The sequence below is a fragment of the Eulemur rufifrons genome, chromosome 18, assembly GCF_041146395.1.
Source record: "Eulemur rufifrons isolate Redbay chromosome 18, OSU_ERuf_1, whole genome shotgun sequence".
NCBI lineage: Eukaryota > Metazoa > Chordata > Mammalia > Primates > Lemuridae > Eulemur > Eulemur rufifrons.
Window position 1 is genome coordinate 28025832 of NC_091000.1, and position 22090 is coordinate 28047921.

At 45.4% G+C, this 22090-nt stretch overlaps 1 protein-coding gene across 1 annotated transcript in view; it reads right to left on the reverse strand.

Moving 5' to 3' along the window:
* The window catches only part of SETD7 (SET domain containing 7, histone lysine methyltransferase), a 38651-nt gene extending 28603 nt beyond the window's left edge, over positions 1-10048 (reverse strand). Inside the window, exons 1-2 of the mRNA XM_069493321.1 lie at positions 9978-10048; positions 974-1103 (exon numbers count right to left, since the gene is read on the reverse strand). Of these exons, the coding sequence (XP_069349422.1) occupies positions 974-1103; positions 9978-10017 (170 nt within the window). The 5' untranslated portion in view covers positions 10018-10048. The remainder of the gene's footprint in view (positions 1-973; positions 1104-9977) is intronic.
* Between the last annotated feature and the right edge of the window lie 12042 nt (positions 10049-22090).

Below are 22090 nucleotides of genomic sequence, written 5' to 3' on the forward strand. Positions count from 1 at the left end.
TTGGGAGACTGAGGGGGGAGGATCATTTGAGGCCAGGAGTTCGAGACCAGCCTGGGCAACATAGGGAGACCTCATCTCTACAAATAAAAAAATTTTTTCTAATTAGCCAGGTGGGGTGACACATGCCTGTAGTCCCAACTATTCTGTAGGTTGAGGTGGGTGGATCGCTTGAGCCCAGGAGTTCAGGGCTGCAGTGAGCTACGATTGTGCCACTGCACTCCAGCCTGGGAGACAGAGTGAGACTCTGTCTCAAAAGAAAAAAAAAAAAAAAAAAAAAGAGAGAGACCAATTATCCCAAAGACAAGCATTTAAAAAACTGTGAGTCTAGAGCACTATCCTCCTATGTCTACTTGTGCATGTCTTACTATTTAAAGTGGCTTTGAAGGACTTTGCCAAATATTTTCTTCATCAGTCTCATGAGGAGAGGGAACATGCTGAGAAACTGATGAAACTGACGAACCAACAAAGTGACTGAATCTTCCTTGAGGATATCAAGAAAGCAGACCGTGCTGACTGGGAGAGCAGGCTGAATGCGATGGGGTATGCGTTACACTTGGAAAAAAGCGTGAATCAGTCACTACCAAAACTGCACAAACTGGCCACCGACAAAATCTATCTCCACTTGTGTGACTTCATTGAGATGCATTACCCGAATGAACTGAATGAACAGGTGAAATCCATCAAACAATTGGGCGACCATGTAGTCACCTTACGCAAGTTGGGGCATGGCAGAGTATCTCTCGGACAGGCACACCCTGGGAAACAGTGATGACGAGAGCTAAGCCTTAGGCTGTGGGGACAGCCATGGGGTGACTTCCCCAGTCACCAAAGCAATGCACATCGGTTGGAGTTAATTTTACCTTTTGTATGTAAGTTGTACAAAAACTTCCACTTAAATTCTTTCACTTGTTTCATTCCTTCACATAAGATAATTTGGGACCCGCAAAGAACAAAACAAAACTGTGAGTGCTACCTGCCATCAAAGAAGAAGAACTTCCCCCGTCCGTTCTTTTCTCCATGAACAAAGTTGCCCTCAAATCTGTCTGTGGAGGAGTAGGTGACCGTGCAGAGCCCGTGCGGCAATCCGTCGTCATCCAGGTGCCCTGGAGAAAGGGGACCACAAGGCAAGCCTTAACATCATCAGGGCTCCCCACCGACACGTCAGCTCTCAGATGCTTGCAGGCAAGTCCCCCAGAGCTGCCAAGCGTCCCGTCCCCTGCATGAGAGGACAGCAAAGATGCCAGGTTTCTCACCTCACCTGCGTCGGCAGTATCAGCTTGACTGCTATGTACACTTTGTGAGCTGACCAGTCCACAACAGAGGGACTTAGGCACATTTCAGAATACGAGCTGTAAATAAGCTTGCATTTTACCCAGGACTGAGAGTTATTATCAGTATTGTCATCTGCAGTGCATGTGACAATTTACCAAGTTCTTCCCCACACAGTCCTTCTCATATTTGGAATGGATGCCCCCATCTCTCACGCTTAACTGAAATGTTATTGAGATCCCACTGTTTTATAGTCTGTTGCCAGATACACTGTCTTTGCCATAAATTGTCTAATTCTAGAACACTAAGTGTGCAATATGATTTTGTATATCATTCTATGGTATGATGTGGGAGCCTGCTAGCCAGTCTGAAAACCCCACAGTTATCTGTGACACTCAAACAACGAGAGGCATAGCCATATCTCTAAAACTGTCCTAATATTTATACAACTCATTGTACAAACACATAAACTCGGAGTCCTTCTTAGCTTAAATTTAAGCTTAACCTTAAACTTACTGCTATACCTTAAAAAATCTTTCAGCTTTGAATGTTTACCAGTCCCCTTATCATATGCCCTCTACCACTGTGTGTCAGAAGGCTTGTATTTTAAATGGAGTCAGAAGTATCCACATGGCCATGTAAGTAGTGATTCTGAACACCAGTAGCAGTTATCACACTGATCTTTAAATCACTGGTTCTTCCTGGGTCACAGACTAGTATATTCTAATATCTATGTTTATAGTCAATGTTTAAATTCTTTATTACTATCTACACATTTCACAAAACCCCGGAATCACCTCATTGGTGTCTCCCCAGTCATTCTGGGGAAGTGGTTTTGCAGAGGTGGGTGAAAGTGAAGGCAGTAGTTATTCTACTGGCTTTTTCCTGGGTTAACAACCTGGGTCATGGATGAAAAGGTATGAAAACACTAAACACTGTGTCCAATGCAGAGACATTAAACACTGACATGTGGCTTCCAGATGGCTCACAGACATAAAAGAAAACACAAAACATACCACCGCAATGAAAGCTTTAGTCTCCTAAAATGATTTCTTCCAGCAAAATAAAAGAATGTTAGCCCTTGAAAGAGATGGTAGATAAGCACTCTTATAAAGAATAAATATGCTCTTTATTTGCATTATTAATTACATAAACATAAAAGAATAGCAAACAGATACAATGTTTTATTGCTACATCTGGCTCTGTATAGAATGGGTCACCTAGAACAGCGATCCCCAACATTTTTGGCACCAGCGACTGGTTTCATGGAAGACAATTTTTCCATGGATTGGGGGAATGACAGGTGGAGATAGTTTTTGGATGATTCAAGCCCATTCCACTTATTGTGCAGTCAAACTTCTCTGCTAATGACAATCTGTATTTGCAGCTGCTCCCCAGCACTAGCATCACCACCTCAACTCCATTTCAGATCATTAGGCATTAGATTTTCATAAGGAGTGCACAACCTAGATCCCTGGCAAGCTCTGTTTACAGTAGGATTCGCACTCCTATGAGAATCTAATGCCCCCGTGATCTGACAGAAGGCAGAGCTTATGCAGTGATGCGAGCAACGAGGTGTGGCTATAAATACAGATGAAGCTAACCCTCCAATCACCTCCTGTGCAGCCCGATTCCTAACAGGCCACGGAACAGTTACTTAAAACGGCTACTTAAGTACATCATAATCAATATAGGTCCCTTCCTCTTTTGCTTGGTGTTTTGTTTTGTTTTGTTTTGTTTTGTAAGACAGGGTCTCGCTCTGTCACCCTGACTAGAGTGCAGTGGTGTCTTCATGGCTGACTGCAACCTCAAACTCCTGGGCTCAAATGATCCTGCCTCAGCCTCCCTAGTAGCTGGACTATAGGTGTGTGACACCACACTGGCTAATTTTTCTACTTTTTGTAGAGACAGGGTCTCGCTCTTGCTCAGGCTGGTCTAGAACTCCTGACTTCAAGCAATCCACCCTCCTCAGCCTCCCAAAGTACAGGATTACAGGCGTGAGCCCCAGTGGCTGGCCGGTCCCTTCCTTTTAACATTAACTTTTTCTACTAGGTTCAGAAAATTATTGGTCAGGAGGGAACTAGACCATAATTTCTTTCTTCTCATTCAAAAACCAACTGTATATGACATAATTCAATGACACAAGTAATATGAAATAATTTGGACAATTATTTTCCAGATATCGGATGACATTTCTCTCATTGAAATCAATTAAATTTACTTTATTTTCATTAAAAAACCACTCAGTGTATAGTTAAAAGCTTTCTTTTATGAAATGTTGAGCTCAAGTTAAAATTAGCAATTAACATTCCTATGAATTTAGTGTCCTACTTTTGATTTAGATATAAATATCTGAATAATCACTTTAGCCTCATACTAAAGTATTTATTAATTTGTTGAAAATGCTTTCCTCATAGAAAACAGTTCACGTACTTCAGACATTAAAAAATTAATGTTGATAAAATTTGTTATTCCACTTTAGATCAAGGGAAATTACAACAAACCTGAACACTAAGGAAAAAAACTTCCAGTGTAAATTAATTTCCACCTTCTTCAGCCCTGTCCTATTTCTGAATAAAACCATGAAGGTGCAACCTCAGCAATGGAATTTAGATATTAGAGAAAATTGAGGCTGGGCGAGATGGCTCAGGCCTGTAATCCTAGCACTCTGGAAGGCCGAGGCAAGAGGATTGCTTGAGCTCAGGAGTTCAAGACCAGCCTGAGCAAGAGTGCACCGCCCCCTACTAAAAATAGAAAAATTAGCCAAGTGTCGTGGTGCACACCTGTCGTCCCAGCTACTCAGGAGGCTGAGGCAGGAAAATTGCTGGAACCCAGGAATTAGAGGTTGCAGTGAGCTATCATGATGCCACTGCGCTCTACCTGGGGCGACAGAGTGAGACTTTGTCTCAAAAAAAGAAGGAAATTAAACTCCCCTCCTCACTAACCCCACCACTTCATAAAAAAAAAAAAAAAGAGAGAGAGAGAAAATTCAAAGTGTCACATAATACACTAGAAGCACTAGGAGGACAGTACTGATCCCAATTGAGATGACAACAAAAATGTCAACCCCACTCCACAAAGGATACTTGTTTTGATGCCTTTTTCAACAACGAAGAGGAGGCCCAGCATCTTCTTAATCACTTGGGGGAGGCAGAGACAGAAGAGAGGTACTAAATGATGCCCTTCCTCAGGTGACCTCGTGAGGTTAGATGGAGGTGCTTGGACATGTGACCCCTCCCTGCCATTCTAAAGGTTTTTAGGTTGTTTGTCAAGAGAGAGTTCAGAAAGCTTCAGGATCCCCTTCTTGGCTCCTTTTGTTTTCTTTGCATCCTTAGGATCAACTAAAGGAACCAGAAATTAAGGGTTTTGATCATTCAAGACTTCAACCCTGCCTATTTCACAGCCCGGAGTAGTTCTTCTAGCAGAACTTTGTGTGTAAAACAACAGCCACAACCAAAGCAGTAACAACAAAGAGACTTTCCAAACAAAGAACCAGAACCGAAGGAGAGAGAGAGAGATTGGGGTGCTCGGTTCTCACATCTTTCAACATTAGCATTAAAAGAGATTCTGGCACAACTCTTTTTCAAATGCCAATAAGATCGTACAATACTTGAACAATTAAACCATGTAATATTCTGTCATGTCAGTAATAGTCAATTCAATGCAGAGGGTACTACTATATAGAGAAGAAAAAAACATTTACCAACCTACTATGCATCGGACACTGGGTATGTGCTTTCCTGTTATCAAATTTCAAGCTCGAAACAGTCTCCCATACTCTCATCTTACAGATGAGGACGCCAGTGATTTGCCCAAGAGACACATTAACCAAAGCCCCTTCCCCCGATCCTTTAATTCCCTTTCTCAATAAGGTCAAACTTGCTGAACACCTTTCCTTCCTTGTGCATGGTGGAAGAAGGTAACCTCTAAAAAAGGTAGAAATCCCCAGGCTCCTGGTAGAGAAGTGGAGGAAAACTTTGTCGTTAAGATAACTCTCATAGAACCACCAAGATTTTCAACAGCATATCCTGGTTGCAAATTCCTACCCCTCCCAAGTGTTACCTAACTCCAAGAGAAACATCAGTCCTCTTTGCTCCCTTGAGGTCAATCTGTAAGATGCGCCAAGTCAGCCAACAGCCTTCCGGGCGAGTCTCCACTAAACAGAGGGTGAACACCAGGCCCAGACAACAGGGAAAATTCACTTGAATGACTGCTCTGTGTTTATAATACTGTTCCAGCCAATGTACCATGTATCTGTCTGCAGCATGATTTAAAATATTTATACAAGTTAGAGAAAGGGGGAAAAAAAAGTATCAGTTCACAAGTCTACTTTTTTACTTTGTTCTAAAGACCATTATTTACTAAACAGATAGAAATTTAAATTTTTCCCCTGTGGTTACTTCTGAGCTAGCTTTTTCCTTAACCTGATAAGAGCCAGGCCTGTATCCTGTGCAGCCAGCGATGTCTGTCTCAGCAAAGTAAATTCCTTCCGGATCAGACACTCAGCAGCTAACTGCCTCGGGCTTACTCACAAGAGATCTGAGAGTGGGGTGTGCGTGTTTCCCTCATAAACCAGAGACCCTTACACGCGCAGCTGGTTTTGTAGACTAGAACACTGCCAAAAAATAATAATAATAATAAAAGGCAAGCTTATTCCGTTTAATGCAAAGAATATGCCCTCATGATGATGCATTTATACTGCCTGTTAAAAACATAATTTGATTTTTAAGATTAATTCTTTGCAAGAGCTCAACTGTTAGTTGTGAGGGTCATAATTTTAATGTGTGGCCCACACAGAAAGGGTGCTACCAGGACACTTAGGCAGGATATGATATTAGGGGGACTGTTAATAAAAAAGTATTTTTAATATTTTGAGGGGGTTGAGAGAGTGGAACACTGAGCTGCTGGTTTCAGTCTGGGCCCATGTTCTGGGGATTCTGATATTTCCCCTTCTCGAGCATTCTTCCTCAGTGTCTCCTACACGTTTCCAGGCCTTTCTGTTTTTTTATGCCCTCACATCCGCACATCTGAACTATTGCAAAGGGCCTTTGAGGTGACCACCTCACCTGCTCTTTCAGCCCCTCTGCCTGCCCTGCTCACCACTGCCTGTTCATCTGGCCAGAGCAGAGCTCTGCCCCTGTCATTTCCTGCTTGAAAGAGCTGCCACAGCTTCTGTGGCTGCCAGTATACAGTCCACGCGCTCAGCCTGTGACCCGGCCGCCTTTCCCTGTCTGACCCCCACTTTTCTGCTCCCAAACCCTGTGTTGCCGTAGAACCGCATGATTATTCCCTGGGTGGGCCTGCATAATTGCACACCTCTACGTCTCTACTCACAAAGCTCCCATCTCAACTCCACTCAACTCGATGCCACCTCTTCTGGGAAATCTTTCCCCGTGGACTTCTCCAAGCTGGAAGTAATTTTTACTTCCTCTCAAGCACCACAATCCATCTGTGTATATATGATGTATTTATTTGAAATTATATCAGGGACCACATCATATTCATCTTTGTATCTACAGGTAGACAAAGAAATAGATACAGTAATAAATGTTTCTATTTCCGAAGGCCCTGAAGAAAAACATCGGAAAGGTAAACATCACTCTGCACTGAATCAATGGGCCTCAAAGTGTTTTTCAAAAGCCACAGCAGAGCTCAGGTGGAGCTCTGAGGCCCTCCGAGGCCCCGGGCCTGCTGCCTTCCGAGCACGGCAGACACTGTACACAGAACACTCCGGGCAGACACACCCTCCACCACCCACTCCCCCTCTGGGATTCATCCACCCCGAGTTCAGAACTTCACTCCAGCTCCAGTTCCACCCTGACAGAGAACCAAAATGTATACGATGTACAAGACATTTAAACTCAAATCCTAAAGAGAACAATTTCTTCCCCAGAGTAAATTTCTAAGGAGGAAGAAAAAGAGGAAAAAGCATGTCTGTTGCAGAGGCTGTAAGTTAAATTCTCTTTCCCCAAATTCATGTTTCTGAAAGTCACTGAACTCTTTCAGAACAAACTTCTAATGAGTTACACTGATAATGTTATTGACATAATATTTAACTGTTACTTCCAAACTCAGTTACCAAGTATGTTACATACTTGACTCATTAAAAAGAAATATACAGGGAGACAGTTTGGTATGTTGGAGGGAGGTTCTCTAAGTTCAAGCCTGTCTTTCCACGTCACTGAGAATCCTTGGATTAGTTCTTAACCTCTCTATGCCTAAATTCCTGTCTCTGTAAAATTAGGATAATATTAGTAACCCGCCTCATAAGTCAATGAATAATGTCTGTGAAACACTTAGCACAGAGCCTGCACATAATAAGAACTATGCAATTACAGCAATGGCAATAATAGCTATGACAATGAAACTACTGAGAACAGAGGCTCTGTTTATGGAGAGAGGTAGATTAGTTGGTACTGAAACACCACAATACTCAGACTTGCTTCCCTTTGGGGAAAGATCGTAAGCAGTTTATAGCAGTCCCCATGGAAGTGTTAGATGTTAAGTGAAGACTGTTGCAAACAGCACTAAGAAGGCCAAGAATGGCTGGGGAAAAGCCCATGCTTCAGTGCAGTTTACTGCATGTTCAGAACATGCTCCAGGCACTGTGCAAGTTAGAGCCTGAGATGCTTCCAGGGGCTTTCAAAGATTCTGTGTGACTCCAATTGTTTACTGCTAGGTACAACTGAGTGACCATGTGTCCCAGATTGCTCCAGACTTTCAAGTCTTAAGCCAGTTGTCCCAGCATGATTATTAATAGTACCCCCTCTAATCCTCAAGGGGGTTCTGATTTTGGACAATAATGTATATGGTCACCCTATACAACAAAACCTTCCCTGTTTATATAAAGAAACTCCCCTGTTTCTAAGCCAGTGGGCAGTCTCACAAACAACACTGATATATTTCTTGTTCACATTCTGCAAAGGAGCCTGTGGACCATGGACAATTGGACCTTATGTTTTTAAACAGCTTCAAAGGGGAAGGTGGTCCAACATGGACAGTACTACCCGAGATCAAGGGTTTATATTAAATTTTTACAAGTAAAAGTAAACTTTGAAGAATGAGAGCAAGCTCTAACCATTTGGGAAGAGCATTTTTCCTTTATCTTTCATAACATGGGGGCATAAGAAATTAATTACTTTTAAATTCTAAGGCTTCCTGTGGATCAACTCGATTAATGTCTTTGGGGCCCAATAAGCCCCAACATTGGCTTTATTTATTAGAGAGACAAAAAGCTCGGTGAGTACACAACATTGTGAAAATTTTCTGAAGTTAAAAAAACACCTGACACACTTTTTAATCGGCTTTGAAGATACATGAAGAAATAATAAATTTTAATATTTACATTAGATTGTATACCTTTTAGAGATTTCAGAACTAATTCTGTTTAATCTCACCCTAGGACTTCAGGAGCACTGCAAAAGGAGTTATGTTTACGAAAACATTAAAATTGATTTCTCCCGATGTAACAATAACTAGGTATCCTCATGCATTTGTATAGTGTTGCCACTTTTTCTTTATCGTTTGTGAGAACTTGTTTTTACAAATTGGATGGAAACCAGATTCAACCAACGGCTAAAAATTATTTACTTACATGCTTGGTTTAAAACATTCTGGAATAATACCACACAGCATTGCAAAACATCACGATGTACTGTATGTGGCAGAACCAAATAAATAAATACGCTAAAGAGTATTTTTCAATATTCACTGTTACAAAATCATAACGTCTCATGATACAAACAACGAGATTGTATAACGTCCCTGCATCGTTTTTTTAGAACTAGCAAAAAAGAGGTGGAGAAACTCAGCAAAACAAAGTGGCGAGAAAAGTCGGGGGAGGGGCGCTAGAAGAGAAGGGGCGGAGAAACACGACACCAAGGCGGTGATATCACCCACAGCCAACTGCATGGAATTCAGAAAGTTAAGTGTCACCCAGCAATTTCGGTGCGGGCTTGCGGCGCGACTGCACAGCGTGGCGGCGGCGGCACCCCGGCTCGGGAGCAGGAAGGGGGAGGGGACGGTTTGACTGAGTTGGCTCGGGGGCAGGAGTGGGGGGGCCACCCGCCTCCGGGACCGTGCGCGTTCGAGCCCCGGCTCGGCAGCGATGTCCACTGCCCTGCAATGATTTCATCCTTTCGGAGGAGCGGCCGCCCGGGCCGCGGCTGCCACGTGCCTGGTTCAGCCCCGAGCGCTGCGCCGGGGGACCAACCCGGACGCAGCGGCGGTCGCCGCGGGGCGCAGCGGCGGCGAGCGGAAGGATAGGGCTGGCAGCCGGAGAGGGGGTCGGGGTTGCCAATTCTGGGCTGGGGGATTGCTCCGCAGAGATCGCCAGCCCCAAGGGGCTGCCCAGCTGAGCACACCCACCCTCCATCCCCGAAAGGGGAAAGGCCAGAGTGCGGGGCAGGTTTCGCAACTCCGAGGGCGGATGCAGGCTGTGGCCGGGCGGGATGGAGCAGCCAGCCGTGCTTTCTCGGGGCCCCGGGCTTGGCGGAACCCCACTCCCGGCCTGCGCCCCGCCGCGCAGTGCGCTCTCCCGGCGGCGTGACGGTGGCTGTCCGGCCCCCGCCGGAGCCGGGCAGCCGGCCACCCACGTAGGGGACAGTAGCGGCCGCGGGGCCCGGCGCCGCGCCGGTCGCAGCCCGCCACTCCTTCCGCGCTCCGGGCCCTCGGCGCCTCCTCCCCCGACCCTGGAGAAAGGCTTGTACCTTCCACCGCCTCCTCCACCATCTCGTCGTCGCTATCCATGGCGGCTGGGGACCCTGCCCAGCTCCGGGCCGCGCGGCTACCTCCCGTCCCTCCGGGTGCTCCCGGCGGCTGAGCGAGCGCTGGGGCTGAGCCCTGCGAGTTTGAAGGAGGAGGAGGAAGAGGAGGAGCAGTCGGGGTTGGCTCGCACTGCCTCCCCCTACAGCCCTTTCAATTCCTTGGCCTTCAGCTGCTGCGGCAACAGCCGTCCCCCCTCCCTTCGCCCACTTGCCCCTCGCCTCCGAGGCTCCGAGGTGCCGCCGTGGCCGCTGCCGCCGCTGCAACTTTCTCCTGTAATACCCCCTCTTTGTTATCGAGCAGCTGATCCGCTGACATCACCCAGCGCCGGTGCGCTCCCTCCCTCGCTGATTGACAGTTCCCTGTCCCTTTCCAGAAGTAAGCCTCCTTAAAACGAAAGGCGCTCCGGGGCCGCGTTTCCTCTTCGCCCCAGCCGAGCAGCCCCCGGGCCCGTCAGCGTTTCTCTTTGCCGGTGCGCGACTTGGCGCGCTCCGAGTGCGCCACGCGGTCCTGGGCGCCGCGGGCCTCTCGCGGGCACTTGGGACCGCCGGGTACCCGCCCTTGGGGGGCGCAGAGCTCCCGACTTCCAGCTGTGCCAGGAGAAACTGGAAGCCCGCCGTGCACCGCCCGCTGGCCTCCCTCGGGACAGCCTCCAAAGTGCAGGGGAAGCTAAGGAAGCGTTCCTGACGCTCCGGCGCCTCGACTTCCTCTCGCCCTCGCCCCCACTTCACCCCGTTCGCCACCCGGAGCTGCACGAGTGCGGCACGCACCGGAGCGCAGGTGTCTTCGCGGCTCCGCATCACATCCGCAGGCGGGGTTCCCAGACTCGAGGGGGTGTTACGCGGGTCGGATGTCGCCGGACTGCGGGTCCCACCCCAGAGCCCCCGGTCCCCACCCTCCTGCGGATCGCCAGGCCCTCGAGTGATTCAGAAATCCGTCGAATCCAAATGGCAGCGGGCTCTTTATCAGGCAGGAAACAAGCCGCACCAAAGGCTCGGCAGGTTCCTCCTCGCGGCTGTGGGAATGGAAAAGGAGCCACCGAGCGGAGCTAACGAGAAAGGAAGGACCCTCCGTCTGGCGCGCCTCCTTCTCGCGCCTCCCGCCCTCTACGTGTGGTGTCCCCAGCTGTCTCCCTGTTTCTCCGAGTGCCAGCCACTTCACAGATTCCGGCGTCTTCAAGTGGAGAAAACCACTGGGCACCCGGCTGCCGGCCCAGACACTTCGTGTCATTATGGCGCTGCCTCTTACAGGTGGCGGTAAAGGGCGGCCGTAAATAGCCGCTTAAACAGATGCAAATGTACACAATGTACCGTGGAATCACCGGGTGCCGCTCTGGGCACCTGCCAAGAACAGCTACTGCACCGGGGGAGAGGGTGGGGCGGGGAGCGAAGAAAGTTGTTCCATTTTGTTTTCTGAACAATGAATGAGGCTGGGGATTTCAAAGTACTTCCAGCACCCGGGAGACTGACTACTCCTTGCTTTTGACTCTCTGCTTAAAATGCCAGGTATTTTTTTTTTTTTAATCGAGTATTGCCAGCTTGCTTTTGAAATTTAGTTTTTCCTGTGTGAAATAGAGAACAATGCTAGGGATATTAGCCCCATACGCTTCCAGGAATTTCAGCCCCTTTTGACTGTTTTAGAAAGGCAAGGGAGGGCCCTGGACCAAGAATTAGGAGACTTGGGTCCTGGTGCGGCTCACCTGCAGAGGTGTCCTGGGAGAACTTCCCTACCGGCCTGAATTCCTCCTCCAGGAGTTCAGAGGCTTAGGCTACACTGATACAAGGTTCCTGCGGATTAAGCTAGATCGCTGGAAGGTCCTGCAGCCTAGGCTAGACGGCCCTGAGGTCCTCTGGCTCAGGCTAGACCATACTGAGGTCCTCCAGCTTAGTCTAAACCTCTCTGAAGTCTCTGGCTTAGGTTTGACCTCCTTAAAGTCCTTCAGTGCAGATGCCTGGGCCCCAAGGCTAAACAGAGAAGGCGTTCCTGCAGTGGAAGATGAAAGAGCCACTTTAGGTTACATCATTTTCAAATATGAACCACAGAAACAGGATTTTATTTCTGATTTTTTTTAAGCCATCATTTACTGAGCATGATCAGTTACTGGTTTTAAATGATATTTTTTCTTATTTCCCCTTTTTACATATCACCTCCTCCCTTACATATCATCCTGATGTACAAAAATGCACCAGATACTCATCTTTCCCAGTTTCCAGTTTATTTTCAGGGGCAAAAAGATGCTGAAAGTTAAAGGAAGCAGTAAAGATAAGTTATTCCTTTATTCAAAGGGGTTAAGGGGAGGGTGGGTTGGAAGAAACCTCCCCTCAAAACATAAGAGACTTTGACTCAAGCAGTACAAAAGCCATCTGTGTAACCAAAACATTTGTACCCCCATAATATTCTAAAATAAAATAAAAAAAAAAAAAACACATAGGAGACTCAAATTCACGGTGGGTGGGTGGGTGGGGTGCAGGAGAGGAATCAAGTCTGAAGTGTCCTGCCTTATCTTTAGGATCAGAGGAAGATGTCCAACTGTCCCCTTGGTGCTGCAGGGTTTTCCCAGCCTGTACTGCAAACCCACACTGTCAGGTGCTTCCTTTCCACCTGCTGCCTTGAAAACACCTGAAACCGTGCACACACACCCCCATCCCAAAGGCAGGTCTCCTCTGGACCTACAGGGGATGCGGGTGGGAAGCCACCAGGGTCTTCCTGGCAGGGTCGATAGTGACAGGAGTGAATACCTGAGAACCTTCCCTAGATCTGCACAAGAGACAGGCAGCAGCAGGGACATGGTCCCATGTCTCTTCCCCCCACTTTCATTCCCGCTGGCTCTGGGCCCAGAGTTTAGGCAAAATGTTTTTATGACTCCTGTAAAATACACTTGTATCTTTACAAACCAGTTTGTGTATATTTTGAGTCTCCTTCTCTAGACCGATTCTTATTTATAGGCCCAGAACCCAGCACAGTGCCTGGTACAGAATGTGGGTTAAGCATTGTCAATGATGATTCTGCAGATAGGAATATTCTGTCTTATGCGAACAGTGCTGAGTCTTTCTCACAGACTGGATTCTCTTCCTGTGTTTTGGCAGAGTGCTTTGTTTCAGTTCAATTCTAAAGAGCACTTTTGAATTGTTCTACTTTCCCAGATTGACTGGCCCCAAATCTGTCTCCATCACATTCTTTCCCACAGTTCTCTTCATTGAGAGCTTATTTCATAAAGCCCCTTTCCACTTGGCTTCCCACCAGTTTCCCCTGTCATACTCCATCCCCACCAATGCGGTCGTGGGCTAGAAAATCAATAAAGCTCTTAATCACAAACGATGTGCAGCAGCAGTGGTAGCTGCAAGAGCAGCAGCAGCGTGGCTCAGCTCCTAACTTGGCAGACCCAATGCGCCAGAACAAGCCCAGCCGGGGACTGCACAGGACATCCAACATCGAGGCCAGGGGTGGAAATTGCTTCCAAGCTCACGCCACCAAGGAGTGACTTTTCTAAGCTGCTCTGGCTTAGCTTTCATCGCCTCCAAAGATTTGTCCCTTCTCTTCATACTCAGCTTGGGAAACATAAGTGCCTTTTCCACTGCAGCAAGCAGTCAAAATACTGAGTTAATTTTATTCATTTTCCCACCCATGTCTTTCCCGGAGAAGGCTGGTGCTTACTTACAAGACTGATACAACTTTTGCAATAAATATATTTTTACAAGCTTCTTGTATTTTACGCACCTTCCTACATTTAGGGGAAACAATTCTGTCAATTTGCCGCTATGCATGCTAAGCAAATTGTGAAAAAAGTACTGAATGTGGAACGTGTGTGGGATTCATCATTACTGTTGGCTGTTACTGACTCCTCATCCTGCCCTGCTGGAAGGGCATGGGGGGCCCAAGCAGCCTTCTGGGTCTCCATGTTCTTAGGGGGCAGGTGCCTCGAAGACCTACATTAGGGAGTCTCTGCAGAGCCCCTCCAGGTGCCCCGGTGGATTTATGGTTGGTGCCCTGGCTCTGGTTCCCACCACTTGTTCATGCTGCTGGCAGGGAGATGGATAGAATGAATGAAGTCTTAATCCTCAAGTCTCATTTTGGCGCTACTCAATCCTTAACAAGATTCTTCTGACCAAATTCACCAGTTTGATTGAGTTTTCTCTTTGTTTGTTTTGGTTCCGTCAAGAACCAGCCTGGCAACTGGGCAATTAAGCTCTCTGGACCTTAGTTTTCCCATCTGTAAATGAGGAGTTGGGCTACATAAATTCTAAGCTCAAACCTGCCCCGTCCACCTTACCTGGGGAAAAGCTAAATAGAGCATGAAGAGCCCCAGGGACAGGCACAGAATAAGGAAGCGGAAGAAGCCAGGGCCACTCTAGCAAACTGAATATTCAAGTCCCAGGTCATCCCACCTAATGGTGCTGAGCTATGGCATGAGGGCAGGACCTTTATCTTGACCGTAGGGAGGGAGGCGTGGAAGTTTCAGGAGAACCACGGTTCTTGGGTTCTGAATCACTGAGTCACGCATCAAGTGGCTCACTGTTAGTGGTAACTGCGGAAGCTGGCGGGAGGGGCGGGAGAGCGGCAAGCCTGAGACAGAGACGTGGGGGGAGATGGGATGAAAGGGAAGCCTTTGCAGCCTGGGGAGCACAGGGAAGAGAAAGGACTTCAAGGGCACCACATAAAGGTCTGGGGAGCAAAGAAAAAGATGGAGAAAATTCATTCTGCTGGAAATAGACATGACTGCAGTCAGGAAGAGGACTCGCGGATTCAGGGTGACCTGATTTGATTACAGCAACAGGAAGTGCAGGAGGGAGAGGGCAGAATAACCCGACTTGAGGAAGGGAATTAAATAATAGAGAAGACACCACAGTTGCTGCCATGGCATTAAAATACCTCATGCCATATTAAGCTGCTTCTTTCTCTTTTGCTTGATTCTTGTTCTTGCAACATGCTAATGTCATTGCAGTTATCCAGCAAACTAAATTTAGACTTTCTGGGCCATGGGGGAAGGGAAGATGCAACCCAGATCTCCCTGTTTGGGTCGACTCTGGGCCAATATTCTGCCTCCACAGAGTGCTTGGTTTTTTGGTTTTTTTTTTTTGCTCTTTGTATTATGAGACATGAAAAAAATCCTTCTCGGATTTGAGCGTGGTGAAGCTGCTGAGTAACATAACTTGAAAAAAAAAAATGAAACATTGGAAACAGTTTTCAGAGAGGCAACTAACTGCTTTAGAAATTACTTCAGGCTGGGTGAGGTGGCTCACGCCTGTAATCCCAGCATGCTGGGAGGCTGAGGCGGGAGGAGGTGAGGAGATCGAAACCAACCCGAGCAAGAAACCCAACCCCATCTCTACTAAAAACAGAAAAAATTAGCCGGGCATGTTGGTGCACGTCTGTAGTCCCAGCTACTCAGGAGGCTGAGGTAGGAGGATCCCTTGAGCCTAGGAGTTGGAGGTTGCAGTGAGCTATGATCACAGCACTGCACTCTAGCCCCTGTGACTGAGTGAGACCATGTTTAAAAAATAAAAAGAAATTACCTCAGAAAAATCAATAGGATGCAGAAATTTGAAAAACAAATATAACCACCAACAAAATCAAATGTGTTGTCTTAAATATTATTTTGTTTTATTGCTTTTGAAAAATTATTTTACTGGGCTATAATTAAGATTATTGGGTCCTACGATTGGTTCTGTGCAAATACAAACACTGCAGAGAGTGAGTACAGTATATACTCTTTTGACAATAGTGTACACAGGATGAATAGAAGGGTATCTCCAGGTGATATGTTTACCACAAATGTCACAACATTCATCAAGGCCCAGCTCCTGACCTTCTTCAGGTGGATTCACATTAACCAGACCTCAGTGACTGATGTACAAACCTAAATTATGACAGACAGACCAAAATACTCACGTTATCATGGCAAGCACAGTTTCTCTTTGTAGATAAATGCACTTCAGAAGACAAATTCCATTTAGAAGTTTGTTTAGTTAGCATGGAGTTAGAATAAATGACATTAGTTATGTGGTTTACAAGAGAAATACTCCTGCCACAATGTTCTGAAAGAATGAGGCTACCTACCCATCTGGCCCACCCCTCTTAAGTAGCCCTGTCATCTTCTGAGACAAGCTTCTTTTCTCCATGCTTTAGTTTCTTCAAACCAATTTCTCCACACAGTATCCTATATAGCCAACTAGGCAGATTTATACTTTCAAAGTCATAATCACATTCTCTTTCTATCTTGCTGACATTACAGTCAAATCACTTTAACAGGAATTTGAGGTATCCTCCAAATTCTTCAGTCACTGTCTTGGTTTACTCCCACTGAATTCTAGCCAAATCCACTGGGTGTACAGATTTTGCTAGTTCTTTCTGAGGAGAACATGGTTCCCAAGTTCTTGGGGGAGCACCCCATTCCTGCTTCATGGGCCACCAACAGTGGCTTAATGTTCCTTAGGCTGCCATGGATTTTAGACAAATAGACCAGACATATTAAGACCCGAGTGGACTGTCCTGGGATAGAGTTGTCTGTGTTTTCCTGGGTACCCAGCTCAAAGATATTTTGCCTCCTGTGCAGGAGTGTAGATGTTGGCCCTTTGCTATGATGACTTAGGCAGTGAAATGTCACTTTGGGGATGCAGATGCCATCTACTATAGCATAGGTGGAGGACAAAGTGTCCTCTTCATTGTCCAAATGGGACTCTCTGATTTTGAACTCAATATTCAGAAATGAAAATATCCACATGGTCTTATTAACTCAGTCACAAAAAATAACAGGTTGGTGAAGTGTTTCTGAAACCCTTGCCGTTAAAAAGGCACCCTCAATCCACAGGCAGCTTAAGGCATCCCTTCCCCAGATGTACTCTACTGGGGACCTGTCTTGCAGCTTCTTTGAATCTGGGGTGTCCTTCTGTTAGGCAGATAGCAAGGGACCTACAGCTATCCTAGGGACAAAGGGGGGCTCCTCCCCTTGGTCTGTCCCCCCTTCCCCAGCCCTGCTTGGTGCTGCCCCACCTTGATCTTGCCCCAAGCAACTGTCAGAAGGAGGAATGCCCTGCTGATACACAAAATAATGCAGGGAATTCCCTCGCCCCCTGGGCCAGGCAGCCCTGGCATGGTAGGATCTGGAAAGTGACTTAGAGTAACCTAAGGCTAATTATATTTATCATGTCATTAACTGTCCATCAAAGTGGTTCCATGGTGACATCTGAACCCCCGTGGAGGGCCCAATCAGGACAGTATAAAGCAGGACCCCAGACCACAACCAGAGCCTCTTGTTATGACAGGTCCCATTCATTGTGGCAAACATATCTTGCTCTTGCTGTGTAAACCTGTCTTGCCCTTCCTCAACAAACTTTGTTTCATGCTTACCTTGCTCTTGGTGTGTCTGGTCATTCTTCCGCCAAGAGCACACCAAGAACCCAGAACAAAATTGCCCACCCGGCTCTTCCAGGTCATTTAAGGTCCTATTGATCCTCCTTGCTGAGTCCATAGATCAATTCCCAGGAAAAGATGCCGTGGCCAGCCTTTTGGAATGTCTTTCAGACAAATTTAAAGGGCCCAGTTCAAATGCTCCTGTGCTCAAGACAGAGGAACACAAAGAAAGCAGCCCTGTGGCAGGCCCTGCACTGTCTCCTTAAAGAAAAATGCCAGCTGAGCAACCCTGCTGTGGGATTCGGTCTTCTGCAAACCAAGACAGCTCTTCCCAACCTGGCATCTGTGGAAAGGCGCAAGCCCAGTGTAAAAGCCTAGTTATTGCTTGGCTGCGAAGTCCGGGCACCTCTTCCACGTCGCCTGTGTTTCCCCCTTGGTGCTCTCACCTGAGGATTCTTTACCTATGCAGGCGTGGCAAAGGTTGTGATTTGAACCAGGCTAAGTTAATTCTTAGTTGTAGATAAGAGAAGGGGAAAGTCAATTATCTTTCCCCTCCTGCCAATCCTGTAAGATTTGGGTTATCTGCAACTAACTTTCCTTAATATTTCAAAATAGTCCTTATGAAAACGTGTATTGAGAATTTGTGGGTCATACAGTGGATTCATTTTATTTATAGGCTCATTTGCATCCAAAGGACAATTTTTATTGCTTCCATACTCTTTTCAAGTATTTGGAGAGGTTTATCCTGCATAGAAAGTAATTTGGCCTCTTTGTTCTCATTTGCACATCACAGTAATCAATCCCCAAGACCAGAGGGGTTTAAAGACTTACTGGGGATTCCACAACTAAAATGTGGCCAAATGAGGCTCTAATCAAGACCCACTGGGTCTTCAGCCTCACCTCACACCTCATGCAGAGCAATGAGACCCTACAGAGGGTGGGCATAGGAGGGCAGGAAAGAAGGGAGAAGAGAATGGCATTTAGAGACAGGAGCTTAATTCATGTGATTTCATTTAATCCTGACAATGAACTTACAGAGTACATCTGCATTTATAGATGAGGAAACCTGAGACTCCAAGTTTAAATAACTTGTCTAGAGTCACATAACTCTTAAGAGTGGGATTGGAGCCATAGCTGTCTAAACCATGAAGAGACACATACACAAGAAAGGGAAATAATAGGACAATTATAGAAAAATAATTCTAGAAGATAGTCAAGTAAAGGAGTTCTTGAAGAAGCTCAACATCAGTTTTCATGGTGCCATACAAGGTGACAAAACCACAAAAGCATATTTATGGCTTTTTAAACCTGTCCAGATTTGAAAAGAGAAAAAGAGAACCGTTGCAGGCTTTAACCTCGATACATGAGGCTGGAAGGGCAGTCCCCACTCTACAAAGAAGTCGTGTTCCCAAAGTTTCTTTGTGTATGTTGTTTGTTTCCAGCACAGAATGCATTTTTCACTGGAAACAATGTTCCCAGACTAGCCCACAAAAGCCTATTTAACCCACAATGTTAAGTAGAAAAAAACCACGTTGAAATTCTAGGAAACACAACGGGGAAAATGAATAAGAAGTATAATTTAAATGTCCGCCTTGATACTAGTGCTTGAGGAAAAGCAGCTTCCAGCACAGGCGAGTGAGGCAGGAAGGATGGAGGTGTGGAGGATTCAGAGAATGGAATGGAAGGAAGCCCAGCTGGCACAGTCAAGCCAAGATCCCGTGTAGGTCCGGCCCAGGCTGCGGGGGCAAAAGCTGTGCCTTGTGTGGAGGAGCTGGGGCCTGGGCAGGTCTGAGCCTCTGGGAGGGAACGTTCCCGCAGATCCACATGCAACAGAGGGCAGGCCAGGGCTGACACCAACACTTCCACCCATTGAATTCTAGAGGGTAGAATCAACATGTGAGAATTCTTCCGGAAAAGGGAGATTTGAGCATGTAATACAGGTGGTTCATCAGCTTCCTCAGGGAATTTCTGCCTGAGGATAAACATGATAACACACCTTAAAAAATAACAGATTCAGTTTTGATTTCATCAACATTTAGCACAAGGTCATTTTAGGCATTTTTTCCCCCTTATATCTGATCTTTGTGCTGGGACTTTGAGGCAAAAGCTTTTATTGCCGGGGATAGCCCTCAGGAAGGAGGGGGATCTTCCACTGTGGGAGATCTTATAAAATTTCCCATGTTTTTTTTTAGATTTCAAAGTCTCTCATATTTTGAGCAAGAAAGTGTTCTATTTGGGAAAGACCCATTAACCTGAAATCAACTCTAATTGCGAATGTTTGTAGACAGGGTCCCCCAGTAGAACTGGTAAAAAAGGAAGCAAAGAACTTGAACATAGAAGTGTTCCTGCAAAGAGCACCTCACAATTGTTAAGTGTTTCCTGTTGATGTAAACGAACTCTTAAAGATCACCTAAAAGCAATAGTGGTAAATAGTCATACTTGTTGTAATGATGAATCTAAATTTAGAGGACAAATACAAAAATGGGGTAACATTTCCAGCAATAGTGTCTTATAAGGAATTTTAAGTGCTTAGGCAGGAAAAAGAATATGCTATGGAAAACTGTGTTAGATGAGTCCCAAAAGGTCTCCAGAGATGATGAAGACATTAATGTCAAAGACATATGTGAAGAGTTTGAATAAGATTATTTCATGAGATGTGAGATTGAAAACAGCTACATTTTATATTAAGATATTATTTTATCTAACATGTGATTTAAATATATGTGCGGCCACAGAAAAATAAATACTGCATATTCTTACTACTATGTGGGAGCTAAAAAAGTTGATCTCATAGAAGTTGAGAGTAGAATAGTGGTTACTATTAATACAGTGGGAATGGTAGGGGGAGGGGAAGATAGAAGTTGGTTAACAGATACAAAATTACAGCTAAATAGGAGGACTAAGTTCTAGGGTTCTGTAGCACTATAGAGTGACTACAGTTAACAACAATTGATTATATATTTTCAAATAGCTAGAAAAGCAGACTTTGAATGTTCCCAACACAAAAAAATGATAAATGTTTGAGTGATGGATGTGCTAACTACACTGCATTGATCATTCCACATTGTGTACATATATTGAAATATCACTCTGTACCCCATAAATATGTACAATTATGCATCAATTAAAAATAATATAAATATGTACAACTAAATTAATATATTAAATATTGCAGATATTTGACTCTATATCCCTAATACTTTCTATGTCCAATTAGGCTAATTAGGGGCTGGCAGTCTCACTGGAAAAATAGAGATCACATTTTATATGTCCTCTCTTTGTATTCAGTCATCTGTGGAATACATTCATACAAGTTTGCTTCTAATGGAGGCAGAGCATACTGGACTAAGAGCAAAAAGATAAGATTCAGGCTCTTGTTCTGGATTTACTGTTGTAGTCATGTTCTCTGGGCAAGTCAATTTTCTCTTTGTGGTCTCAGTTTCATCAACTGTAAACAATGGAATACTTCTTACATATACAGTTATACTTCTTACATAACTTTTTTATCTATTGTAAATATACAGACTCAATTATTGATTAATAATATTGATTAAGTACAATTTACATTCTACTTAGTAATATACTTTGGTACTTACATTTTGTACTATTATACTAATGGTCAGGCTGACGCCATGGCACTGTAGCCCAGGCGACAGAGCCAGACTCTGTCTTAAAAAAAAAAAGACTATTAATTTAAAACCATTTTACATTTTACTTAGTAATATGCTTTGGTACTTACATTTTGTATTATTATACTAATAGTCAGAAGCAGGGTCTGGATAATCCCAGAGACTCTTGGCTAGGCGTGGTGACTCAGGCCTGTAATCCTAGCACTCTGGGAGGCCGCGGCAGGAGGATTGCTTGAGACAGGAGTTTGAGACCCTGTCTCTACTGAAAATATAAAAATTAGCCAGGCGTCGTGGTCTGTGCCTATAGTCCCAGCTACTCGGGAGGCTGAGGCAGGAGGATCACTTGAGCCCAGGAGTTTGAGGTTGCTGTGAGCTGGGCTGACCCCATGGCACTCTACTCAGGGCAACAGAGTGAGACTCCGTCTCAAAAACAATAAAAAAAAAAAGTCTCTTTCCTGCAAGATGCTATCATCACAGAGTTTGTTGCTATCGAGAATATTCAGATATAAAAATGTAAACTCAAGTTGGTTTTGCTTGTCGATAAATTCGAAAGCAAGGAATTTGCTTTGTTTAAATAGGGAGGCATTTTTTCCAGTAAGACTCTATCAAGAACATGTTACAAATTGTCTGTTTCCAGTGAACTGTTCAATGCCTTCTATCCAAACAAGCATGAGCCAAACCCTCAATCTCCTCTTGCAGGCAGCCAAGCCCCTCACTGGGTCTTGATTTCAACTGGTCATCAGCATTCATCCTCATGGTTTCTAGCGTGCAATAGAGAGCAATGTCCCTGCTTCATGTGTTGAAGTCAAGCAGACCCGGATTCAGAGTCAAGCTCTATCACCAACAGCCAGTCACTAATATCTCTGTGCTGAGGCATCTGTAACATTCAAGGGCTTGTGGTGAGACTTGGAGTGCATAATGCCTGGCAGTTAGTCTTCAAATGGTGGTGCTTTTATCATGAAAGAATAATGTTTTGGGGGTTTTGGAGACTGTTATCTTTCACGTATTTGAGGCCTGTATATATCCTTCCAAGGATAGAACAATGGGTCTGCACCCATGCTAGCAGAGTAACAGGTATG